Source organism: Entelurus aequoreus, linkage group LG06 (assembly GCF_033978785.1).
Source record: "Entelurus aequoreus isolate RoL-2023_Sb linkage group LG06, RoL_Eaeq_v1.1, whole genome shotgun sequence".
NCBI classification, from domain to species: domain Eukaryota; kingdom Metazoa; phylum Chordata; class Actinopteri; order Syngnathiformes; family Syngnathidae; genus Entelurus; species Entelurus aequoreus.
Window position 1 is genome coordinate 35,335,552 of NC_084736.1, and position 23,656 is coordinate 35,359,207.

The 23,656-nt window shown below is 36.7% G+C and overlaps 1 protein-coding gene across 2 annotated transcripts in view; it reads left to right on the top strand.

Moving 5' to 3' along the window:
- sec23a (Sec23 homolog A, coat complex II component) overlaps positions 1-23,656 on the top strand; it is a 61,753-nt gene that overhangs the window by 823 nt on the left and 37,274 nt on the right. For both annotated transcript variants that reach the window (XM_062050632.1, XM_062050631.1), the window contains exons 3-14: positions 43-100; positions 173-259; positions 324-560; positions 8,433-8,509; positions 18,617-18,761; positions 18,826-18,984; positions 22,110-22,225; positions 22,392-22,515; positions 22,575-22,655; positions 22,717-22,806; positions 22,874-22,980; positions 23,040-23,193. In XM_062050632.1, the coding sequence (XP_061906616.1) occupies positions 43-100; positions 173-259; positions 324-560; positions 8,433-8,509; positions 18,617-18,761; positions 18,826-18,984; positions 22,110-22,225; positions 22,392-22,515; positions 22,575-22,655; positions 22,717-22,806; positions 22,874-22,980; positions 23,040-23,193 (1,435 nt within the window). The remainder of the gene's footprint in view (positions 1-42; positions 101-172; positions 260-323; positions 561-8,432; positions 8,510-18,616; positions 18,762-18,825; positions 18,985-22,109; positions 22,226-22,391; positions 22,516-22,574; positions 22,656-22,716; positions 22,807-22,873; positions 22,981-23,039; positions 23,194-23,656) is intronic.

The following is a 23,656-nucleotide window of genomic DNA, read 5'->3' on the forward strand; positions in this document are numbered from 1 at the left end:
AAAGTGTGGGGTCATGTGATCACTCCCTCACCTGTGTTGCAGCCAGGTGGACTACCGGGCTAAGCTGTGGGCGTGTAACTTCTGCTACCAGAGGAACCAGGTAGGAGCTGCCAGCTGGCACCGGTGGCCACCACCTGCTTGACCCGCGCTCTCCGTGCCCCTTTCCTTTCAGTTCCCGCCGTCCTACTCCGGAATCTCAGAAGTCAACCAACCGGCCGAGCTGCTTCCTCAGTTCTCCACCATCGAGTACGTGGTCCAGGTGAGTGGCCCGCTCCCACAAGCATGCTGTGGTGCCCCCACTGAGTCTGCGTGTGGGTCCTCAGCGCGGCCCGCTCATGCCGCTGGTCTTCCTCTACGTGGTGGACACCTGCATGGACGACGAGGACCTGCAGGCCTTGAAGGAGTCCCTGCAGATGTCCTTGTCCCTCCTGCCGCCCACGGCCCTGGTCGGCCTCATCACCTTGGGCCGCATCATCCACGTGCATGAGCTGGGCTGTGAGGGCGTGTCCAAGAGTTACGTCTTCAAAGGCACCAAAGACCTGAGCGCCAAACAGCTGCAGGTACGACTCCACCTCAGTATGGTGGCCTCTGATTGGCTCAGCCTCAGGGAGCATTATGTATGAGGTTGAAGTGTGATGACAAATAAGTCCTTCATAGCAATTAACAGCAGCTAACAAGGGATTCCTCTACTCTGACCTACTTCCTGATTGAATGTGTCACATATACATGTATATAGTAGTATACCTATAGATCTTGTACTGTATTATATATATATATATATATATATATATATATATATATATATATATATATATATATATATATATATATATATATATATATATATATATATATATATATATACATACACACTACCGTTCAAAAGTTTGGGGTCACCCAAACAATTTTGTGGAATAGCCTTCATTTCTAAGAACAAGAATAGACTGTCAAGTTTCAGATGAAAGTTCTCTTTTTCTGGCCATTTTGAGCGTTTAATTGACCCCACAAATGTGATGCTCCAGAAACTCAATCTGCTCAAAGGAAGGTCAGTTTTGTAGCTTCTGTAACGAGCTAAACTGTTTTCAGATGTGTGAACATGATTGCACAAGGGTTTTCTAATCATCAATTAGCCTTCTGAGCCAATGAGCAAACACATTGCATTGTACCGTTAGAACACTGGAGTGATAGTTGCTGGAAATGGGCCTCTATACACCTATGTAGATATTACACCAAAAACCAGACATTTGCAGCTAGAATAGTCATTTACCACATTAGCAATGTATAGAGTGTATTTCTTTAAAGTTAAGACTAGTTTAAAGTTATCTTCATTGAAAAGTACAGTGCTTTTCCTTCAAAAATAAAGACATTTCAATGTGACCCCAAACGTTTGAACGGTAGTGTGTGTATATATATATATATATATATATATATATATATATATATAGTAGTATACCTATATACTGTATCTTGTATTGCATATGTATATAATATATAGTAGTATACCTATATACTGTATCTAGTATTGTATTGCATATGTATATAATATTTAGTAGTATATATATATATATATATATATATATATATATATATATATAAAAAAAATACAGTACAAGATCTATAGATATACTAATATATATTGTATATATAATACAGTACAAGATCTATATGTATACTACTATATATTATATATATACTGTATATATAATATTGTAATATATCTCTAAATCTTGTACTGTATTTTATTTTATATATATATATATATATATATATATATATATATATATAGTAGTATACCTATATACTGTATCTTGTATTGCATATGTATATAATATATAGTAGTATACCTATATACTGTATCTAGTATTGTATTGCATATGTATATAATATATAGTAGTATATATATATATATATATATATAAAAAATACAGTACAAGATCTATAGATATACTAATATATATTGTATATATAATACAGTACAAGATCTATATGTATACTACTATATACTATATATATATACTGTATATATAATATTGTAATATATCTCTAAATCTTGTACTGTATTTTATATATATATATATATATATATATATATATATATATATATATATATATATATATATATATATATATATATATATATATTATATTATATATAGTAGTATACCTATATATCTAGCACTGTATTATATATGTATAAAATATATAGTAGTATACATATATATCTTGTATTGTATTGCATATGTATATAATATATAGTAGTATACCTATAGCTCTTGTATTGTATTACATATGTATATAATATATAGTAGTATACCTATAGATCTTGTATTGTATTACATATGTATATAATATATAGTAGTATACCTATAGATCTTGTACTGTATTATATATGTATATGATATATAGTAGTATACCTATAGATCTTGTACTGTATTATATATGTATATAATTTATAGTAGTATACCTATAGAACTTGTACTGTATTATATATATATATATATAATATATAGTAGTATACTTATTTATCTTGTATTGTACCGTATTATATATGTATATAATATATAGTAGTATACCTATATATCATGTCTTGTACTGTATTATATATGTATATAATACATAGTAGTATACCTACCGGTATATATCATGTCTTTCACTGTATTATACATGTATATAATATATAGCAGTATACCTATATATCATGTCTTACACTATTATATGTATATAATATATAGCAGTATACCTATATATCATGTCTTGTACTGTATTATATATGTATATAATATATAGTAGTATACCTATAACGTCTTGTACTGTATTATACATGTATGTAATATATAGCAGTATACCTATATATAATACAGTGTAAGACGTGATGTATAGGTATACTGCTATATATTATATACATGTATAAATACAGTGTAAGACATGATATATAGGTATACTACTATATATTATATACATATATAATACATTATAGGTATACTACTATATATTATATACATATATAATACTCAGTGTTTCCCATAAACTACCAAGATACCTGTGGCGGTGGGGGCGTGACTATGGGCGTGGATATGGGCGTGGTCACCATGACATCATCGAGTGATTTGCATAATTTACTACAATGATATGATTTTCTCTAAAAAGGCTCAAAAAATGTATACTTACTAATTAATAATAACAGTTTTGTTTTAAACGTCCATCCATCCATCCATCCATCAATCAATCAATCAATCAATCAATCAATGTTTATTTATATAGCCCTAAATCACAAGTGTCTCAAAGGGCTGTACAAGCCACAACGACATCCTCTGTACAGAGCCCACATACGGGCAAGGAAAAACTCACCCCAGTGGGACGTCGGTGAATGACTATGAGAAACCTTGGAGAGGACCGCATATGTGGGTAACCCCCCCCCTCTAGGGGAGACCGAAAGCAACGGATGTCGAGTGGGTCTGACATAACATTGTGAAAGTCCAGTCCACAGTGGATCCAACACATCAGCGGGAGTCCAGTCCACAGCGGGGCCAACAGGAAACCATCCCGAGCGGAGACGGGTCAGCAGCGCAGAGATGTCCCCAACCGATGCACAGGCTAGTGGTCCACCCGGGGTCCCGGCTCTGGACAGCCAGCACTTCATCCATGGCCACCGGACCTATGCAACTCCCCCTCGCAAGGGACAGGGGAGAAGAGGAGAGAAGAAAAGAAACGGCAGATCAACTGGTCTAAAAAAGGGGGGGTCTATTTAAAGGCTAGATTATACAAATGAGTTTTAAGATGGGACTTAAATGCTTCTACTGAGGTAGCATCTCTAACTGTTACCGGGAGGGCATTCCAGAGTACTGGAGCCCGAATAGAAAACGCTCTATAGCCCGCAGACTTTTTTTTGGCTCTGGGAATCACTAATAAGCCGGAGTTCTTTGAACGCAGATTTCTTGCCGGGACATATGGTACAATACAATCGGCGAGATAGGCTGGAGCTAAACCGTGTAGTATTTTATACGTAAGTAGTAAAACCTTAAAGTCGCATCTTAAGTGCACAGGAAGCCAGTGCAGGTGAGCCAGTATAGGCGTAATATGATCAAACTTTCTTGTTTTTGTCAAAAGCCTTGCAGCCGCATTTTGTACCAACTGTAATCTTTTAATGCTAGACATAGGGAGGCCCGAAAATAATACGTTACAGTAATCGAGACGAGACGTAACGAACGCATGAATAATGATCTCAGCGTCGCTAGTGGACAAGATGGAACGAATTTTAGCGATATTACGGAGATGAAAGAAGGCCGTTTTAGTAACACTCTTAATGTGTGACTCAAACGAGAGAGTTGGGTCGAAGATAATACCCAGATTCTTTACCGAGTCGCCTTGTGTAATTGTTTGGTTGTCAAATGTTAAGGTGGTATTATTAAATAGATGCTGGTGTCTAGCAGGACCGATAATCAGCATTTCCGTTTTCTTAGCGTTGAGTTGCAAAAAGTTAGCGGACATCCATTGTTTAATTTCATTAAGACACGCCTCCAGCTGACTACAGTCCGGCGTGTTGGTCAGCTTTAGGGGCATGTAGAGTTGAGTGTCATCAGCATAACAGTGAAAGCTAACACCGTACTTGCGTATGATGTCACCCAGCGGCAGCATGTAAATACTAAAGAGTGCAGGGCCAAGAACCGAACCCTGGGGAACTCCGCACGTTACCTTGACATAGTCCGAGGTCACATTGTTATGGGAGACGCACTGCATCCTGTCAGTAAGATAAGAGTTAAACCAAGACAAGGCTAAGTCTGACATCCCAATACGTGTTTTGATACGCTCTAATAAAATATTATGATCGACGGTATCGAAGGCGGCGCTAAGATCAAGAAGCAGCAACATAGATGACGCATCAGAATCCATCGTTAGCAATAGATCATTAGTCATTTTTGCGAGGGCTGTCTCCGTAGAGTGATTTGCCCTGAAACATCCATCCATCCATCCATCCATCCATCCATCCATTTTACAATATAATTACAACACTTTATGTACGTATTTATATACAGATTTGAACAATAAGTTATTCACTGAAATATATTTATTAATTGTGGTTCTTACAAAAAATATATCTTATATATTATAAAATATAAAAGCTAAAATGTCTCTTAAAGCTCTGCCCCTTTAATTAGTGCATACTAAATAATTTAAATTTAGCCTACTACTACAACCATATTATTGACCAGCAACATAAAGTGAAACAGAGGCAGAGGTGTCCTGCCACAGTCAGTAACAAATAAACAGAAAACAGTAGTGGTCAAATACAAATAAGGCAACAAGAGAAGTATTCTACACTTCTCTTTTGTAAAGTAAATCTGAACAGCCTATATGGGCATCTACATCAACTATATGATTTGCCTGAGAAGATGGACAGGACAAAAAAAAAATAAAATAAAAAATACAAAATAAAAAAAATCTATTTGTGGCGGACGTAATTCTTTCGTGGCGGGCCGCCACAAATAAATGAATGTGTGGGAAACACTGATACTGTACAAGACATGATATATAGGTATACTGCTATATATTATATACATATAATACAGTGTAAGACATGATATATAGGTATACTGCTATATATTATATACATGTATAATACAGTGAAAGACATGATATATAGGTATACTACTATATATTATATACATATATAATACAGTACAATAAATTATAGGTATACTACTATATATTATATACATATATAATATAGTACAATACATTATAGGTATACTACTATATAATATATACATATATAATACAGTGTAAGACATGATATATATGTATATAATATATAGCAGTATACCTATATATCATGTCATGTACTGTATTATATATGTATATAATATATAGTAGTATATCTATAATGTATTGTACTGTATTATATATGTATATAATACAAACCCCGTTTCCATATGAGTTGGGAAATTGTGTTAGATGTAAATATAAACGGAATACAATGATTTGCAAATCATTTTCAACCCATATTCAGTTGAATATGCTACAAAGACAACATATTTGATGTTCAAACTGATAAACTTTTTTTTTTTTGCAAAGAATCATTAACTTTAGAATTTGATGCCAGCAACACGTGACAAAGAAATTGGGAAAGGTGGCAATAAATACTGATAAAGTTGAGGAATGCTCATCAAACACTTATTTGGAACATCCCACAGGTGAACAGGCAAATTGGGAACAGGTGGGTGCCATGATTGGGTATAAAAGTAGATTCCATGAAATGCTCAGTCATTCACAAACAAGGATGGGGCGAGGGTCACCACTTTGTCAACAAATGCGTGAGCAAATTGTTGAACAGTTTAAGAAAAACCTTTCTCAACCAGCTATTGCAAGGAATTTAGGGATTTCACCATCTACGGTCCGTAATATCATCAAAGGGTTCAGAGAATCTGGAGAAATCACTGCACGTAAGCAGCTAAGCCTGTGACCTTCGATCCCTCAGGCTGTACTGCATCAACAAGCGACATCATTGTGTAAAGGATATCACCACATGGGCTCAGGAACACTTCAGAAACCCACTGTCAGTAACTACAGTTGGTCGCTACATCTGTAAGTGCAAGTTAAAACTCTCCTATGCAGGGCGAAAACCGTTTATCAACAACACCCAGAAACGCCGTCGGCTTCGCTGGGCATTAGCTCATCTAAGATGGACTGATACAAAGTGGAAAAGTGTTCTGTGGTCTGACGAGTCCACATTTCAAATTGTTTTTGGAAACTGTGGACGTCGTGTCCTCCGGACCAAAGAGGAAAAGAACCATCCGGATTGTTATAGGCGCAAAGTTGAAAAGCCAGCATCTGTGATGGTATGGGGGTGTATTAGTGCCCAAGACATGGGTAACTTACACATCTGTGAAGGCCCCATTAATGCTGAAAGGTACATACAGGTTTTGGAGCAACATATGTTGCCATCCAAGCAACGTTACCATGGACGCCCCTGCTTATTTCAGCAAGACAATGCCAAGCCACGTGTTACATCAATGTGGCTTCATAGTAAAAGAGTGCGGGTACTAGACTGGCCTGCCTGTAGTCCAGACCTGTCTCCCATTGAAAATGTGTGGCGCATTATGAAGCCTAAAATACCACAACGGAGACCCCCGGACTGTTGAACAACTTAAGCTGTACATCAAGCAAGAATAGGAAAGAATTCCACCTGAGAAGCTTAAAAAATGTGTCTCCTCAGTTCCCAAACGTTTACTGAGTGTTGTTAAAAGGAAAGGTGATGTAACAGTGGTGAACATGCCCTTTCCCAACTACTGTGGCACGTGTTGCAGCAATGAAATTCTAAGTTAATTATTATTTGCAAAAAATAAAAAAAGTTTATGAGTTTGAACATCAAATATGTTGTTTTTGTAGTGCATTCAACTGAATATGGGTTGAAAATGATTTGCAAATCATTGTATTTCGTTTATATTTACATCTAACACAATTTCCCAACTCATATGGAAAGTACAGCCTGAGGGATCGAAGGTCACGGGCTTAGCTGCTTACGTGCAGTGATTTCTCCAGATTCTCTGAACCCTTTGATGATATTACGGACCGTAGATGGTGAAATCCCTAAATTCCTTGCAATAGCTGGTTGAGAAAGGTTTTTCTTAAACTGTTCAACAATTTGCTCACGCAGTTGTGGACAAAGGTGTGTACCTTTACCATCCTTTGTTGTGAAAGACTGAGCATTATTTGGGAAGCTTTTTTTATACCCAATCATGGCACCCACCTGTTCCCAATTTGCCTGTTCACCTGTGGAATGTTCCAAATACGGTAAGTGTTTGATGAGCATTCCTCAACTTTATCAGTATTTATTGCCACCTTTCCCAACTTCTTTGTCACGTGTTGCTGGCATCAAATTCTAAAGTTAATGATTATTTGCAAAAAAAATAAAGTTTATCAGTTAGAACATCAAATATGTTGTCTTTGAAGCATATTCAACTGAATATGGGTTGAAAATGATTTGCAAATCATTGTATTCCATTTATATTTACATGGGTTTGTATATATGTATATAATATACAGTAGTATACCTATATATCATGTCTTGTACTGTATTATATATGTATATAATATATAGTAGTATACCTATATATCATGTCTTACACTGTATTATATATGTATATAATATATAGCAGTATATCATGTTTTGTACTGTATTATATATGTATATAATATATAGCAGTATATCATGTCTTGTACTGTATTGTATATGTATATAATATATAGCAGTATATCATGTCTTGTACTGTATTATATATGTATATAATATATAGCAGTATATCATGTCTTGTACTGTATTATATATGTAAATTTAGCAATATAATAGGAGAATATGTGGCGTATGTACATCTTGCTACAGATGCTAATGGTGAATGTTGTGCGTGTGCTATGAATTGTGGGTAACGGTGCAGGAGTTTCTGGGTCTGAGCAAAGCCGTGGCGTCTCAGGGACGAGGACCTCAACCTGCCCAACAGCCGCAGTCCAACAGGTGACACTATATCAATCTTTCTGTAGTGGACTCTTATCTTTATATACAACTTTATATACAAATAGTTGACTAAAGGTTTATGTATAGAATAGTTGATTATATGTTTATATATAAATTAGTTGATATATGTTTATGTATAAATTAGTTGATATATGGTTATATATAAATTACTTGATTATTTGTTTGTATATAAATTAGTGGATATATGTTTATATTGTGGCAAATGCAAGAAACACAGCGTTGTTTCTCTCAGGTCTTTATTGCAAGACTGCCAACATGAGAATAAATCATAAAACACAATAACCCCCCCCCCCCCCCCCCCCCTCCCATTCCCACGGGCCCACCGCGGTAATGAAATGTTCAACACCGTGTTTAGTTTCCGCGGTGGAAAAAGCGGGAGTGATTAATGACGGAAAATCCGCCAGCAAACGCTGAAAAACGTCACCAGACACCAAATAATTAGCGTGTGTTAACGGTCCAAGTCCCCCGCCTTACATGTAAAAGTTGAAAAAGACACAGCATCAATCAATCGCCGGTTAGCAACATCAACAAGCAGTCCATTAGCACACAGAAAATCCGCACCAATAATGGGGACCGATGGCGGCGATGACAAAGTCCCACTGGAATTTGCGTCTATGGAAGCACACAGTCACCAACCTGGAGCCGAAAGTGTCGATTGACGAGCCGTTGGCGGCATTCAGCAGCGGCCCGCAGCCACCTGTCGCCTTGTCCGCGTCCGTGGCAGGTAACAGGCTGACTTGCGAACCGGAGTCCACCAGGAAACGTCTCCTTGACGATGAGTCAGCGATGAAGAGCAGCTCGCCCACAGCCGCTACTGAACGCCGGCGTTTGAGTTTCCCGGGGTCGTGAAGGAGCATGGAGGCACGCACCGTCGAGCTTTGGCGGCAAATCGTTGATGGAAAAAGCACTGGCTCGCTTCGCGCCTTTTCCGGGTAGCGACTCTTGCCACTACCGCTGGGTCCGCGTTCTCCATCGTCCGCGGGGGGGCGCTTCTACGCTCTGCACGGCAAACCATCTGGAAGCCAGAAGCACCCGGTCAGCTTCTCCAGCCAAGCCCCGGTAATCGCCGGAGGCCAGAGAAGCGGAGTGGTAGCTGACGCAAGAAAAGATGCAGGGAAATGAACCCGCCCTCCTCGGAGCACAGCAGCGACCGCATACTGTCCATTGGATCCACGGCGGTACTATCGCCTAAACTAGGCAGGGAAAGAAGTCTATCTGCCCTCTCAGCGTCAGTTAGAGTAAATCTCCGAAGCAGTGGGAATGGGGGGGGGCTGAATGGCGGGCACTAGGACCATGCTCACATTCAGCAGAATGGGTGTGAGGGCAGCGTACTTGCTGCTCTGTGGAGGCGTTCGCAACAGCTGCATCGCGCGGCGAGTGGTTGCCTGGTCGAGGGCTGTTACGACCAAGTAATACCAGTAGTCATCGCCAGCGATTCCTCGCAGGTGGAAAAGTGCCTCGATGTGCTGGAACCATGAAACCGGGTCGCTCTGCCAGAACTCCGGAAGCTTTGTCCCAGCAGGGAATGCAGGTTGCTGGAGTTGGGGCGACATGGCCGAAAAGACACAGCTTCCTCTTCTGCGTGAAACATTGTCGGGGTCACCAATGTGGCAAATGCAAGAAACACAGCGTTGTTTCTCTCAGGTCTTTATTGCAAGACTGCCAACATGAGAATAAATCATAAAACACAAAAAGCACCTTAACAGTGTGCCCAAGAAGACATATCAAATCACCCCCCCTCTCAGTAAGCTATGGAGTCCCCCAAGGCAGTATATTAGGGCCTTAACTGTTCCTAATATACGTAAATGACATGTCATCAGCATGCGACTGAATTGTTTTTGTTTGCGGATGACTCGGCCCTGCTGGTATTCGGCAAGGACAAGTCACAGGTGGAGAAAATCCTCAGTGCTGAACTCTGTAGAATTTGCACCTGGCTCGCTGACAACAAGCTATCCATACACTTGGGTAAAACGGAATCCATCCTATTTGCGTCCCACATCAACCTTAAGAAAGTCAATGACTTCACTATAAAAGTGGGTGACATTGTTATTACCAGGAAAGATGAGGTCACCTACCTAGGTTTCATTCTAGAGGCTAATCTTTCCCGTGATAAAATGGCAACCAAGGTAATCAAAAAGGTCAACCAACAAACTAGATTTCTCTACAGAATCTCCTCTCTGGTCAACAAAAGAACCATGAAGATTCTGACGGGAACTCTCGTTCAACCCTTTTTCGATTACTAATGCACCTCCTGGTACTCTAGCACCTCCAAAACCCTCAAATCTAGACTCCAAACATCCCAGATTAAGCTAGTCAGGTTACTTTTAGACCTCCACCCCAGATCACACCTCACCCCAACCCACTTCTCCAAAGTGGGCTGGCTCAGGGTGGAGGACAGAGTAAAACAACTTGCACTGAGCCTAGTCTATAAAATCCGCTACACCTCCCTGATACCGAAGTACATGTCAAACTACTTCCTTAACGTAAATGACCGCCATAACCATAACACCAGGGGGAGCTCCACTAACCACGTTAAACCCAGATTCCGATCTAACAAAGGTCTTAACTCATTCTCTTTCTATGCCACATCAATGTGGAATGCATTCCCAACAGGTGTAAAAGAAAGGGCATCTCTATCCTCCTTCAAAACCGCACTAAAACAACACCTCCAGGCAACTTCAACCCTAAACTAACACCCTCCTTTCCACATCATACTTCTTTGGATTGTAAATAATCGAATGTAAATAATCAAATGTAAATAATCAAATGTAGACACTTTTTCTTATACTTTCTGATCTCTCTCTCTGTGTCCACTACCTGCTGTACATATCCTACCAAGTCAGTCCTACACTGTTCCAATGTCCATTTCTCTGATGATGCAATTGTTGATGAATGAAGTGTTGATACCAACCAATCCTAACCCCCTCCCCCACCCCCCCCCGCCCCCCCTCCATATCCCACACCCCGGATTGTAAATAATGTAAATAATTCATTGTATATACTCTGATGATTATCTTGTGTGACGACTGTATTATGAAAATAGTATATATCTGTATCATGAATCAATTTAAGTGGACCCCGACTTAAACAAGTTGAAAAACTTATTCGGGTGTTACCATTTAGTGGTCAATTGTACGGAATATGTACTTCACTGTGCAATCTACTAATAAAAGTTTCAATCAATCAATCAATCAAACCACACCCATTCTGCTGAGTGTGAGCATGGTCCTAGTGCCCGCCACAATATATAAATTTGTTGATATATGTTTATATATAAATAGTTGATTATGTTTATATATAAAATAATTGATTATATGTTTGTATATAAAATAATTGATCATATGTTTGTATACAAATAAATTGATTGTTTGTATATATATTAGTTGATCATATATTTATATATAAATTAGTTGATTATATGTTTATATATAAATAGTTGATTATATGTTTATATATAAATAGTTGATTATATGTTTATATATAAATTAGTTGATATATGTTTATATATAAAAATAGTTGATTATGTTTATATATAAATAGTTGATTACATGTTTATATATAAATTAGTTGATATAGGTTTATATATAAATTAGTTGATTATGTATTTATACATAAATTAGTTGATCATGTGTTTATATATAAAATAGTTGATCATATGTTTAAATATAAATTAGTTGATCATGTTTATATATAAATAGTTGATTATATGTTTATATTTTAAATAATTAATCTTATGTTTATATATAAATTATTTGTATATAAATTAGTTGATTTTATGTTTGTATATAAATTAGTTGATCATATTTTTATATATAAATTACTTGATCATATGTTTATATATAAATTACTTGATCATATGTTTATATATAAATTAGTTGATCATATGTCTACATATAAATTAGTTGACTAAAGGTTCATATATAAATTAATTGATCATATGTTTGTATATAAATTACTTGATCATATGTTTATATATAATTGATTATGTTTGTATCTAAATTACTTGATTATATGTTTATACATAAAATAATTGATCATATGTTTATATATAAAATAGTTGATTATATGTTTATATATACATTCGTTGATTATATGTTCATATATAAATTAATTGATCATGTTTATATATGAATTAATTGATCATATGTTTACATATAAATTAGTTGATCATATGTTTATATATAAAATAGTTGATCATATCTTTATATATATACCCCGCCTTCCGCTCGAATGCAGCTGAGATAGGCTCCAGCACCCCCCGCGAACCCAAAAGGGACAAGCGGTAGAAAATGGATGGATGGATGGTTTATACCAGGGGTCACCAACCTTTTTGAAACCAAGGGCTACTTCTTGGGTACTGATTAATGCGAAGGGCTACCAGTTAGATACACACTTAAATAAATGGCCAGAAGTAGCCAATTTGCTCAATTTACCTTTAACTCTGTTATAATTAATAATTAATGATATGTATCTTTGTGGAAACACTGATCATCTTAATGATTTCTCACAATAAATATATATAGAAACAGATAAATATCAATATGCAACACTTTATTTTTATATTTTCTCTAAGTGCACATTTTTCAAATTGAACATTTTCAAATGATCACTTCTAAGACAGTCTTGTGAAATCACAATATCCCATTTTAACTAGCTAGCCACTAACATTTTTTAACAAATCATGAATTACTTTGCACCATGTTTGTACAAATAATAAGTCATGTAAAATACAAAAGTAAACTCTCAAATTTTTAAATCATGTCACACTTTGAACTGGACACCAAATCTGTTATCTGTTTCTTTGTCAGTTAGTGGGAAGCCTGGCATTGCATGCTGTTAACTAGTGTGTTGTACTCTGGTGTGTAACTTGACACTGCAACTCTGAGTGAGTCTTGCAGATGTGCATCAGTGAGGCGTGTTCTGTGTTTGTTCTTGATGAAGTTCATGTCAGAAAAGGCTGATTCACAAAGATAAGATTTTTCCTCATTGTTTACGGAACCTTCTTAATCTTTTGGACATATTTTCACAGCAATCTGGCCTTAAGCTTAATTATGATAAATGTAAAATGTTAAGGATCGGAAATCTAAAGGGAACGTCCTTTCGAATGGAATGCAAAGTGCCTGTTTTGTGGACAGATGGACCAGTTAACATACTTGGTGTTGTTGTCCCAGAAAATCGGGAAGATCTAGGCTCAGTAAATTATGATAATCGACTAAGAAAGCTGGACAAAATTATGCAATTATGGAAAGGGAAATCCCTAACCTTGTATGGTAAAATGTCTATTGCCAACTCGTTAATTATTCCTCAATTTATTTATTTGTTTTTGTCATTACCAGCTCCATCACAAAACTTTTTTAAGATTTATGAGCGGAGGGTCTTCGATTTTGTCTGGAACGGCAAACCAGAAAAGATTAAAAGAAAGGTTTTGTATAAAGAGTATGAATATGGGGGCCTGAAACTTCTCAACCTTGAAGCTATGTGTCTGTCTTTAAAAGCATCAATTGTTCCAAAGATGTATTTAAACATTGAGTGGTACACAAATGTCCTTTTGGACAAAAAACATGTACTGTATCAAAAGAAATTGTATCCTTTTTTACAAGTAATCCCTCCCAGAGAGTCTGCTGGGAAACATGGCGGGGTTCATAAAGGAAACAATCCACTCATAGTGGTGTTTTCAATTTTATGTGCCAGAAAAAAGAGACAATATTTTGCAGCAGTTAATATGGATGAACTCTAATATTGTAATAGATGGAAAGCCTTTCTTTTGGAAAAATATGTTTGAAAGAAGAATAATTTTTGTCAATGATATTATCAATGAGAATATTAAAATTATGAAGTATGATGAATTTAGAGCTATGTATGGTGATGCTTGCTCAAGCTTTTCATTTTATCAACTAACTGGAGTAATTGGGAAAAGATGGAAACAAATAATTAATTATGGAACTGCTAAATTATTAGTTTGTAAACCTCTAATAAGAAATTCTGGTTGGCAAAAATGAACTAAAATAAATAGAAAAATATATAATTTTTATTTAATAAAGAAATCTTTGAAGGCTGCCTCATACAACACAAATGGAAAATGGGAGGACTTTTTTGACTGCCCGTTGCCATGGGATGCCATATTCAAACTAATCTATAAAACCACTATCGATGTGCAAAATCGTTATTTTCAAATTAAAATAATTTATAACTTCTTACCCACAGGGAAAATGTTAAAATTATGGAGTATGACAGAGTCAGATGATTGCCGATTTTGTTGTCAGGAGCCTGAATCCACCCTGCATTTGTTTTGGTATTGTCATATTGTGTCTTTGTTTTGGGTGGAAGTTGAAAAAATGTGTTTAAGGATTGGTTTGTTTATGAAGCTTAATGTGGTTTCTGTTATTTTAGGAGAGTTCATTGACAATCATGATTTAGTCAATTTAATTATAGTACTCAGTAAAATGTTTATTTTTAAGGCCAAAACCAGATATTCACTTAGTATTACTTTCTTTAAAACATTTATTCAGTATTTTCTAACTTTAGAAAGTTACATGGTTGAAAACGATAATGATGCCAAAAAACATTAAAAAAAAGATGAGAAGTCCTCAAAGGCTTATTTTGAAAGTATAATTATGTTTATAGATTATATGATATCTGTTGTTGTGTTCCCTAATTTGAGTGACCTGGACATAATCTGGACTGTACATAAATGCTTATTTTGAAAATGTAATTTTGTTTATGAATTATATGCAATCTGTTGTGTTCCCTAATTTTTTTCTATGTACATTAATGAAGGTGTGTGTTGCTGAGTCCGACTTGGACATTATCTGGACTGGGCCTGGTTTAAAAAACCCTTTAAACAAATCTAATTTCATTGACAACCTGGTCTGTTGAAGATAAGGCCCTTTTTAAAAAAATAAAATAAAATAAGATAAATAAATAAAAAACATTTTCTTGGATAAAAAAGAAAGTAAAACAATATAAAAATAATTACATAAAAAATAGTAATTAATGAAAATGTTAGTGGACCAGCAGCCTATACAATCATGTGTGCTTCAGGGACTGTGTCCCTTGCAGATGTGTTGTCTATGTTGTGGGAACCAGAATATTGGTAGCAGAAAGAAATAACCCCTTTTGTGTGAGTGGGTGTGGATGAGTGTGAATGGGGGAGGTTGTTTGGGTTGATGCACTGATTGAAAGTGTATCTTGTGTTTTTTCTATGTAGATTTAATTTTAAAAAAAATAATGTTTTTTTTTTTTTTAATTTTTTTTTTTAATTTTTTTTTTTAGAACAGGCCCGCGGGCGACTCATCTGGTCCTTATGGGCGACCTGGTGCCCGCGGGCACCGCGTTGGTGACCCCTGGTTTATACAGTCGTGGTCAAAAGTGTAAATACACTTGTAAAGAACATAATGTCATGGCTGTCTTGAGTTTCCAATCATTTCTACAACTCTTATTTTTTTGTGATAGAGTGATTGGCGTACATACTTGTTGGCCACAAAAAACATTCATGAAGTTTGGTTCTTTTATGAATTTATTATGAGTCTACTGAAAATGTGAGCAAATCTGCTGGCTCATACAGCAACATACATGATCAATTTTGGTGATGTAGAAAAGTTACAATCAAATCAAATGAGCTTCATGGCCTCCTAACTTCATGTGAGTTATTATGATTGACAACACCTGTTGACTTCTCTGAGCCCATTTAAATATGGCTCATGTGATGCAGTCATTAGACTCGGTTACAAACGCCACAATGAGGAAAGTCAAAGGAACTCAGCACAGATCTGAAAAAATTAATCATTGACTTGAACGAGTCAGGAAAGTCACTTGGAGCCATTTCAGAGCAGCTTAAGGTCCCAAGAGCAACTGTGCAGACAATTGTTTGTAAGTCTGAAGTGCATGGCACAGTTTTGTCACTGCCACGATCAGGAAGAAAACGCAAGCTATCACCTGCTGCTGAGAGAAAATTGGTCAGGATGATCAAGAGTCAACCGAGAACCACCAAAAAGCAGGTCTGCAATGAACTGGAAGCTGCTGGAGCACAGGTGTCATTGTCCACAGTCAAGCATCGCCATGGACTGAGAGGCTACCATGCAAGAAGGAAGCCTTTGCTCCAGAAGCCACACCTTAAGGCTCGTCTAAAGTTTGCTGCTGATCACATGGACAAAGATAAGACCTTCTGGAGGAAAGTTCTGTGGTCAGATGAAACAAAAATGGAGCTGTTTGGCCACAATACTCAGCAATATGTTTGGAGGAGAAAATGTGAGGCCTTTAATCCCAGGAACACCATACCTACCGTCAAGCATGGTGGTGGTAGTATTATGCTCTGGGCCTGTTTTGCTGCCAATGGAACTGGTGCTTTAAATGGGACAATGAAAAAGGAGATTACCTCCAAATTCTTCAGGACAAGCTAAAATCTTCAGCCCGGAGGTTGGGTCTTGGGCGCAGTTGGGTGTTCCAACAGGACAATGACCCCAAACTCATGTCAAAAGTAGTAAAGGAATGGCTAAATCAGGCTAGAATGAAGGTTTTAGAATGGCCTTCCCAAAGTCCTGACTTAAACGTGTGGACAATGCTGAAGAAACAAGTCCATATCAGAAAACCAACACATTTAGCTGAACTGCACCAATTTTGTCAAGAGGAGTGGTCAAAAATTCAAGCAGAATCTTGTGGGTGGCTACCAAAAGCGCCTTATTGCAGTGAAACTTGCCAAGGGACATGTAAGCAAATATTAACATTGCTGTATGTATACTTTTGACACAGCAGATTTGCTCACATTTTCAGTAGACCCATAATAAATTCATAAAAGAAGCAAACTTCATGAATGTTTTTTGTGACCAACAAGTATGTGCTCCTATCACTCTATTACAAAAAAATAAGAGTTGTAGAAATAATTGGAAAGTCAAGACAGCCATGACATCATGTTCTTTACAAGTGTATGTACACTTTATAAAAATATAGTTGATTATATGTTCATATATAAATTAGTTGATCATATGTTTACATATGAATTAATTGATCATGTTTATGTATAAAATAGTTGAACATATGTTTATATATAAATTAGTTGATCATATGTTTATATATAAATTGGTTGATTATATGTTTATATATAAAATAGTTGATAAAGGGACAAGCGGTAGAAAATGGATGATGGATGTTTATATATAAATTAGTTGAATAAAGGTTCATATATAAATTAGTTGATAATATGTTTATATATCAATTAGTTGATCATATGTTGATATATAAAATAGTTAATTATGTTTATATATAAAATAATTGATTATATGTTTATATATAAAATAGTTGATTTTATGTTTATATATAAATTAGTTGATTATATGTTTATATATAAAACAGTTGATTATATGTTTATATATAAAAATAGTTAATCATATGTTTATATATAAAATAGTTGTTTATATGTTTATATATAAAATACTTGATCTTATGTTTATATATAAATTAGTTTTGATTGATTGATTGAAACTTTTATTAGCAGATTGCACAGTACAGTACATATTCCGTACAATTGACCACTAAATGGTAACACCCGAATAAGTTTTTCAACTTGTTTAAGTCGGGGTCCACGTAAATCAATTCATGGTACAAATATATACTATCATCATAATAGAGTCATCACACAAGTTAATCATCAGAGTATATACATTGAATTATTTACATTATTTACAATACGGGGGGTGGGATGAGGAGGGTTTGGTTGATATCAGCACTTGTGTCATCAACAATTGCATCATCAGAGAAATGGACATTGAAACAGTGTAGGTCTGACTTGGTAGGATATGTACAGCGAGCAGAGAACATGGTGAGTTCAGAAAGCATAAGAACAAGTATATACATTTGATTATTTACAGTTGATTATATGTTTATATATAAAATAGTTGATTATATGTTTAAATATAAAATAGTTGATTATATGTTTATATATAAAATAGTTGATCATATGTTTATATATAAAATAGGTGATCATATGTTCATATACAAATTAGTTGATTATATGTTTATATATAATAGAAGTTGATCATATGTTTATATATAAAATAGTTGACTATATGTTAAAAGAAGTACTATTTTTAGATTCCTGCAGCCGCTCCAAAAAGTGGACATGAACTTGACGGACCTTCTGGGGGATGTTCAGAGAGACTGTTGGCCCGTGGTCCAGGGCCGGCGTCCTCTGCGCTCGCTGGGCGTGGCCATGTCCATCGCTGTGGGCCTGCTGGAGGTAGACTGGTTTAGGAGCGTGGTTATCTTGTCACAAGCTACCTTCCCTTGGCTCCTCCCTTTAGTGCGCCTTTCCCAACACGGGTGCTCGCATCATGACCTTCGTCGGGGGTCCAGCCACGCAGGGTCCCGGCATGGTGGTGGGAGACGATCTGAAGACACCCATCAGGTCTTGGCATGACATCGAAAAAGATAATGCCAAGTTCATGAAGAAGGCCTCCAAGGTAACTTCCTCTTTCACTTCCTGTTTTGTCTTATTATGAATCATAATTAATGACACCATCTATGTTTTGTCTTATTATGAATCATAATTAATGACACCATCTATGTTTTGTCTTATTATGAATCATGATTAATGACACAATGTATGTTTTGTGTTATTATGAATTATAATTAATGACACAATCTATGTTTTGTATTATTATGAATCATAATTAATGACACAATCTGTGTTTTGTCTTATTATGAATCATCATGATTAATGACACAATGTATGTTTTGTCTTATTATGAATAATAATTAATGACACAATCTATGTTTTGTCTTATTATGAATCATAATTAATGACACAATGTATGTTTTGTCCTATGAATCATAATTAATGACACCATGTGTGTTTTGTCTAATTATGAATCATAATTAATGACACCATGTATGTTTTGTGTTATTATGAACCATAATTAATGACACAATCTATGATATGTCTTATTATATCATGTGCCTATATTTGCAATATTTGACTATCAATTGACTAAAAGAACATAGCATCAAATACTTAAGAGGAAAATAAGTGTCAATCATATTAACAAGTAGTGTAATGAGCTATTAAAACAAGAGTGGAAAGAGGTGTACACAGACGATATAAACACTGTCTATGATTATTTTCTTCAACATGTTATTACTCTGTATAACAAGCATTGTCCTGTGGTTCGATGCAGATCTAAACAAAGGCAAAATAATGCACCTTGGATGACAAACACTTTGAAAAATGTATATAAAAAGAAAAATAGACTTTATAAGGAGTTTATCAAATCAAGAACAGAGAATGCTGAAAATAATAATAATAATAATAACTACAAAAACAAGTTGACCAATATATTGAGACAAGCAAAAAGGGAATATTACAAAAGAATGTTGCATGAAAATAAAAATAACATAAAGGCTACATGGAATATTTTGAATACAGCAATAGGGAATAGGATAAGGCGAACAGAACTACCTAGATATTTAAAAAAAGATAATATGTTAATTGAAAACAAAGATGTAATTGTCAATGAATTAAATAAATTCTTTGTAAATGTAGGACCTAGCTTAGCAAACTGTCATGTCTTTTGGATCATGTTTTGTTTTGTTTAGTTATGTTTGGTTTTTGGACTCTTTTTAGTTTCTGTTTACGCTCCATTGTTTTTGTTTCCATGACTACTCATTGGTTTCACCTGTCATGCATTTGGACTCACGCACCGGACTCATTTGGACACACGCACCTGTTGTAATCAAGACACTATTATTTAAGCTTGTAGTTGCCAGGCAGTCGGTCTGGCGACATTAACTCTGTTTACTTCTGTACCCTTGCGACTTCTGATACTCATGCCCGTTCATAGTTATGCTTCATGCCATGCCACGTAAGTTTTGTTTGTTCATGTCACAGTTAGCGAGTTTTGTTTCATGTTCATAGTTTCTGCTTTGTGCTAGCTTATTATTTTCATAGCCAAGTTTGTACTTCCGCCTTTTGTGCGCGCCTTAAAGGCCTACTGAAACCCACTACTACCGACCACGCAGTCTGATAGTTTATATATCAATGATGAAATCTTAACATTGCAACACATGCCAATACGGCCGGGTTAACTTATAAAGTGCAATTTTAAATTTCCTGGGAAACTTCCGGCTGAAAACATCTAGGTATGATGACGTTTGCGCGTGACGTCAAGGGTTGAAGCGGAAGTATTAGGACACCATTGTATCCCAATACAAACAGCTCTGTTTTATATACTTGTATATATGCAGTTTATATAATTGTATATATGCAGTTTATATACTTGTATATATGCATGTTCATGAAAGGAATACAAATAAATGGTGAATGTTGATTATGAATCATAATTAATGACACAATCTATGTTTTGTGTTATTATGAATCATAACTAATGACAATGTATGTTTTGTCTCATTCTAATCATAATTAATGACATGTATAATTTGTGTTATTATAATCATAATTAATGACACAATGTAGGTTTTGTGTTATTATAATCATAATTAATGACTTGATGTATGTTTTGTCTTATTATAATCATAATTAATGACATGATGTATGTTTTGTGTTATTATGAATCATAATTAATGTCACAATGTATGTTTTGTGTTATTATGAATCATAATTAATGTCACAATGTATGTTTTGTGTTATTATGATTCATAAATAATGACATGATGTGTGTTTTGTCTTATTATGAATCATAATTAATGACACCATGTATGTTTTGTGGTATTATGAATCATAATTAATGGCATGACGTAAGTTTTGTCTTATTATGAATCATAATTAATGACACAATGTATGTTTTCTCTTATGAATCATAATTAATGACACAATGTTTGTTTTGTGTTATTTAGAGATGTCCGATAATATTGGAATGCCGATATTATCGGCCTATAAATGCTTTAAAATGTAATGTCGGAAATGATCGGTATCGGTTTCAAAAAGTAAAATGTATGACTTTTTAAAACGCCGCTGTACGGAGTGGTACACGGACGTAGGGAGAAGTACATACGCCATTAAACCTTAAAGGCACTGCCTTTGCGTGCCGGCCCAATCACACAATACCTACAGCTTTTCACACACTCAAGTGAATGCCAGTCATACTTGGTCAACAGCCATACAGGTCACACTGAGGGTGGCCATATAAACAACTTTAACACGGTTACAAATATGCGCCACACTGTGAACCCACACCAAACAAGAATGACAAACACATTTCGGGAGAACATCCGCACTGTAACACAACATAAACACAACAGAACAAATACCCAGAACCCCTTGCAGCACTAACTCTTCCGGGACGCTACAATATACATCACCCGCAACTCCCCCCCCCTCCCCCAACCCAGCCCCCACTCCCCCCACCCCCCCACCCCCCCAACCCAGCCCACCTCAACCTCCTCATGCTCTCTCAGGGAGAGCATGTCCCAAATTCCAAGCAGCTGTTTTGAGGCATGTTAAAAAAAAATCGGCAAAAAAAGCCATTATCGGACATCTCTAGTGTTATTATTATAATCATTATTAATGACACCATGTATATTTTGTGTTATTATAATTCTAATTAATGTCACAATGTATGTTTTGTGTCAGCATTACGAAGCGTTGGCCAACAGGGCATCTGCTAACGGTCATGTGATGGACATCTATGCGTGTGCACTTGACCAGACTGGACTTCTGGAGATGAAGTGCTGCGCCAACAACACAGGGTACACACACACACACACACACACACACACACACACACACACACACACACACACACACACACACACACACACACACACACACACACACACACACTCCTTGTTGTTCCTGACTATGTGTGTGGGTGTGTGTGTGTGTGTGTGTGTGTGTGTGTGTGTGTGTGTGTAGAGGCTACATGGTGATGGCTGACTCCTTCAACACGTCGTTGTTCAAACAAACCTTCCAAAGAGTTTTCACCAAAGACGTTCAGGGCTGCTTCAAGATGGCCTTCGGCGCCACGCTGGAAGTCAAGGTAGAAGCCACGCCCCCTCTCCGCCCGCATGCCTTTCTCCAGACTGTGATGCCTTTCAGACGTCCAGAGAGATCAAAGTGTCCGGTGCCATCGGACCCTGCGTGTCCCTCCATGCCAAAGGACCCTGCGTCTCTGAAAACGTAGGTGGCCCCTCTCACCTTTGACCTGAGCCCACAGTGGTGTGGTGTCATGTCCTCCTAGGAGATCGGCTGTGGTGGAAGCTGTCAATGGAAGATGTGCGCCTTGGACCCCAGCACCACCGTGGCGCTGTACTTTGAGGTGGTCAATCAGGTACTAAGATGGTGGGCTGAGATAAGATAAGATGAGATAATATGAGGAAGATGTGCTCCACTTGCAGCACAATGCACCCATCCCCCAAGGAGGTCGTGGAGCTCTACAGTTTGTCACCCACTACCAACACTCGTCAGGACTAAGACGCATCCGAGTGTCCACCATCGCCAGGAAGTAAGTCTCTATCTAGTCCCTCCACCCCACACCTTCTGCTCATGTCATGTGATTTGCAGCTGGGCGGACGCTCAGACTCAGATCCAGACCATCGCTGCCTCCTTTGATCAAGAGGCGGCCGCCATCTTGATGGCCAGGCTGGCGGTGTATCGTGCAGAGACGGAGGAGGGGCCAGATGTTCTCAGGTGGTTGGACCGACAACTCATCAGACTGGTGAGTCCAGGACACTTAGTCATGGTTGGTGATTAGTGACTACAATAGTCCTGGTGGAAATGTGTGAACGTTAGAGATGATTGGTGATTAGTGACTACAATAGTACTGGTGTGGATGTGTGAACGTTAGAGGTGATTAGTGACCACAATAGTCCTGGTGTGGATGTGTGAATGTTAGAGATGATTAGTGACTACAATAGTCCTGGTGTGGATGTGTGAATTTTAGAGATTATTAGTGACTAGAATAGTCCGGGTGTAGATGTATGAAGGTTAGAGATGATTAGTGACTAGAATAGTCCGGGTGTAGATGTTTGAAGGTTAGATATGATTAGTGACTAGAATAGTCCGGATGTAGATGTATGAAGGTTAGAGATGATTAGTGACTAGAATAGTCCGGGTGTAGATGTATGAAGGTTAGAGATGATTAGCGACTAGAATAGTCCGGGTGTAGATGTATGAACGTT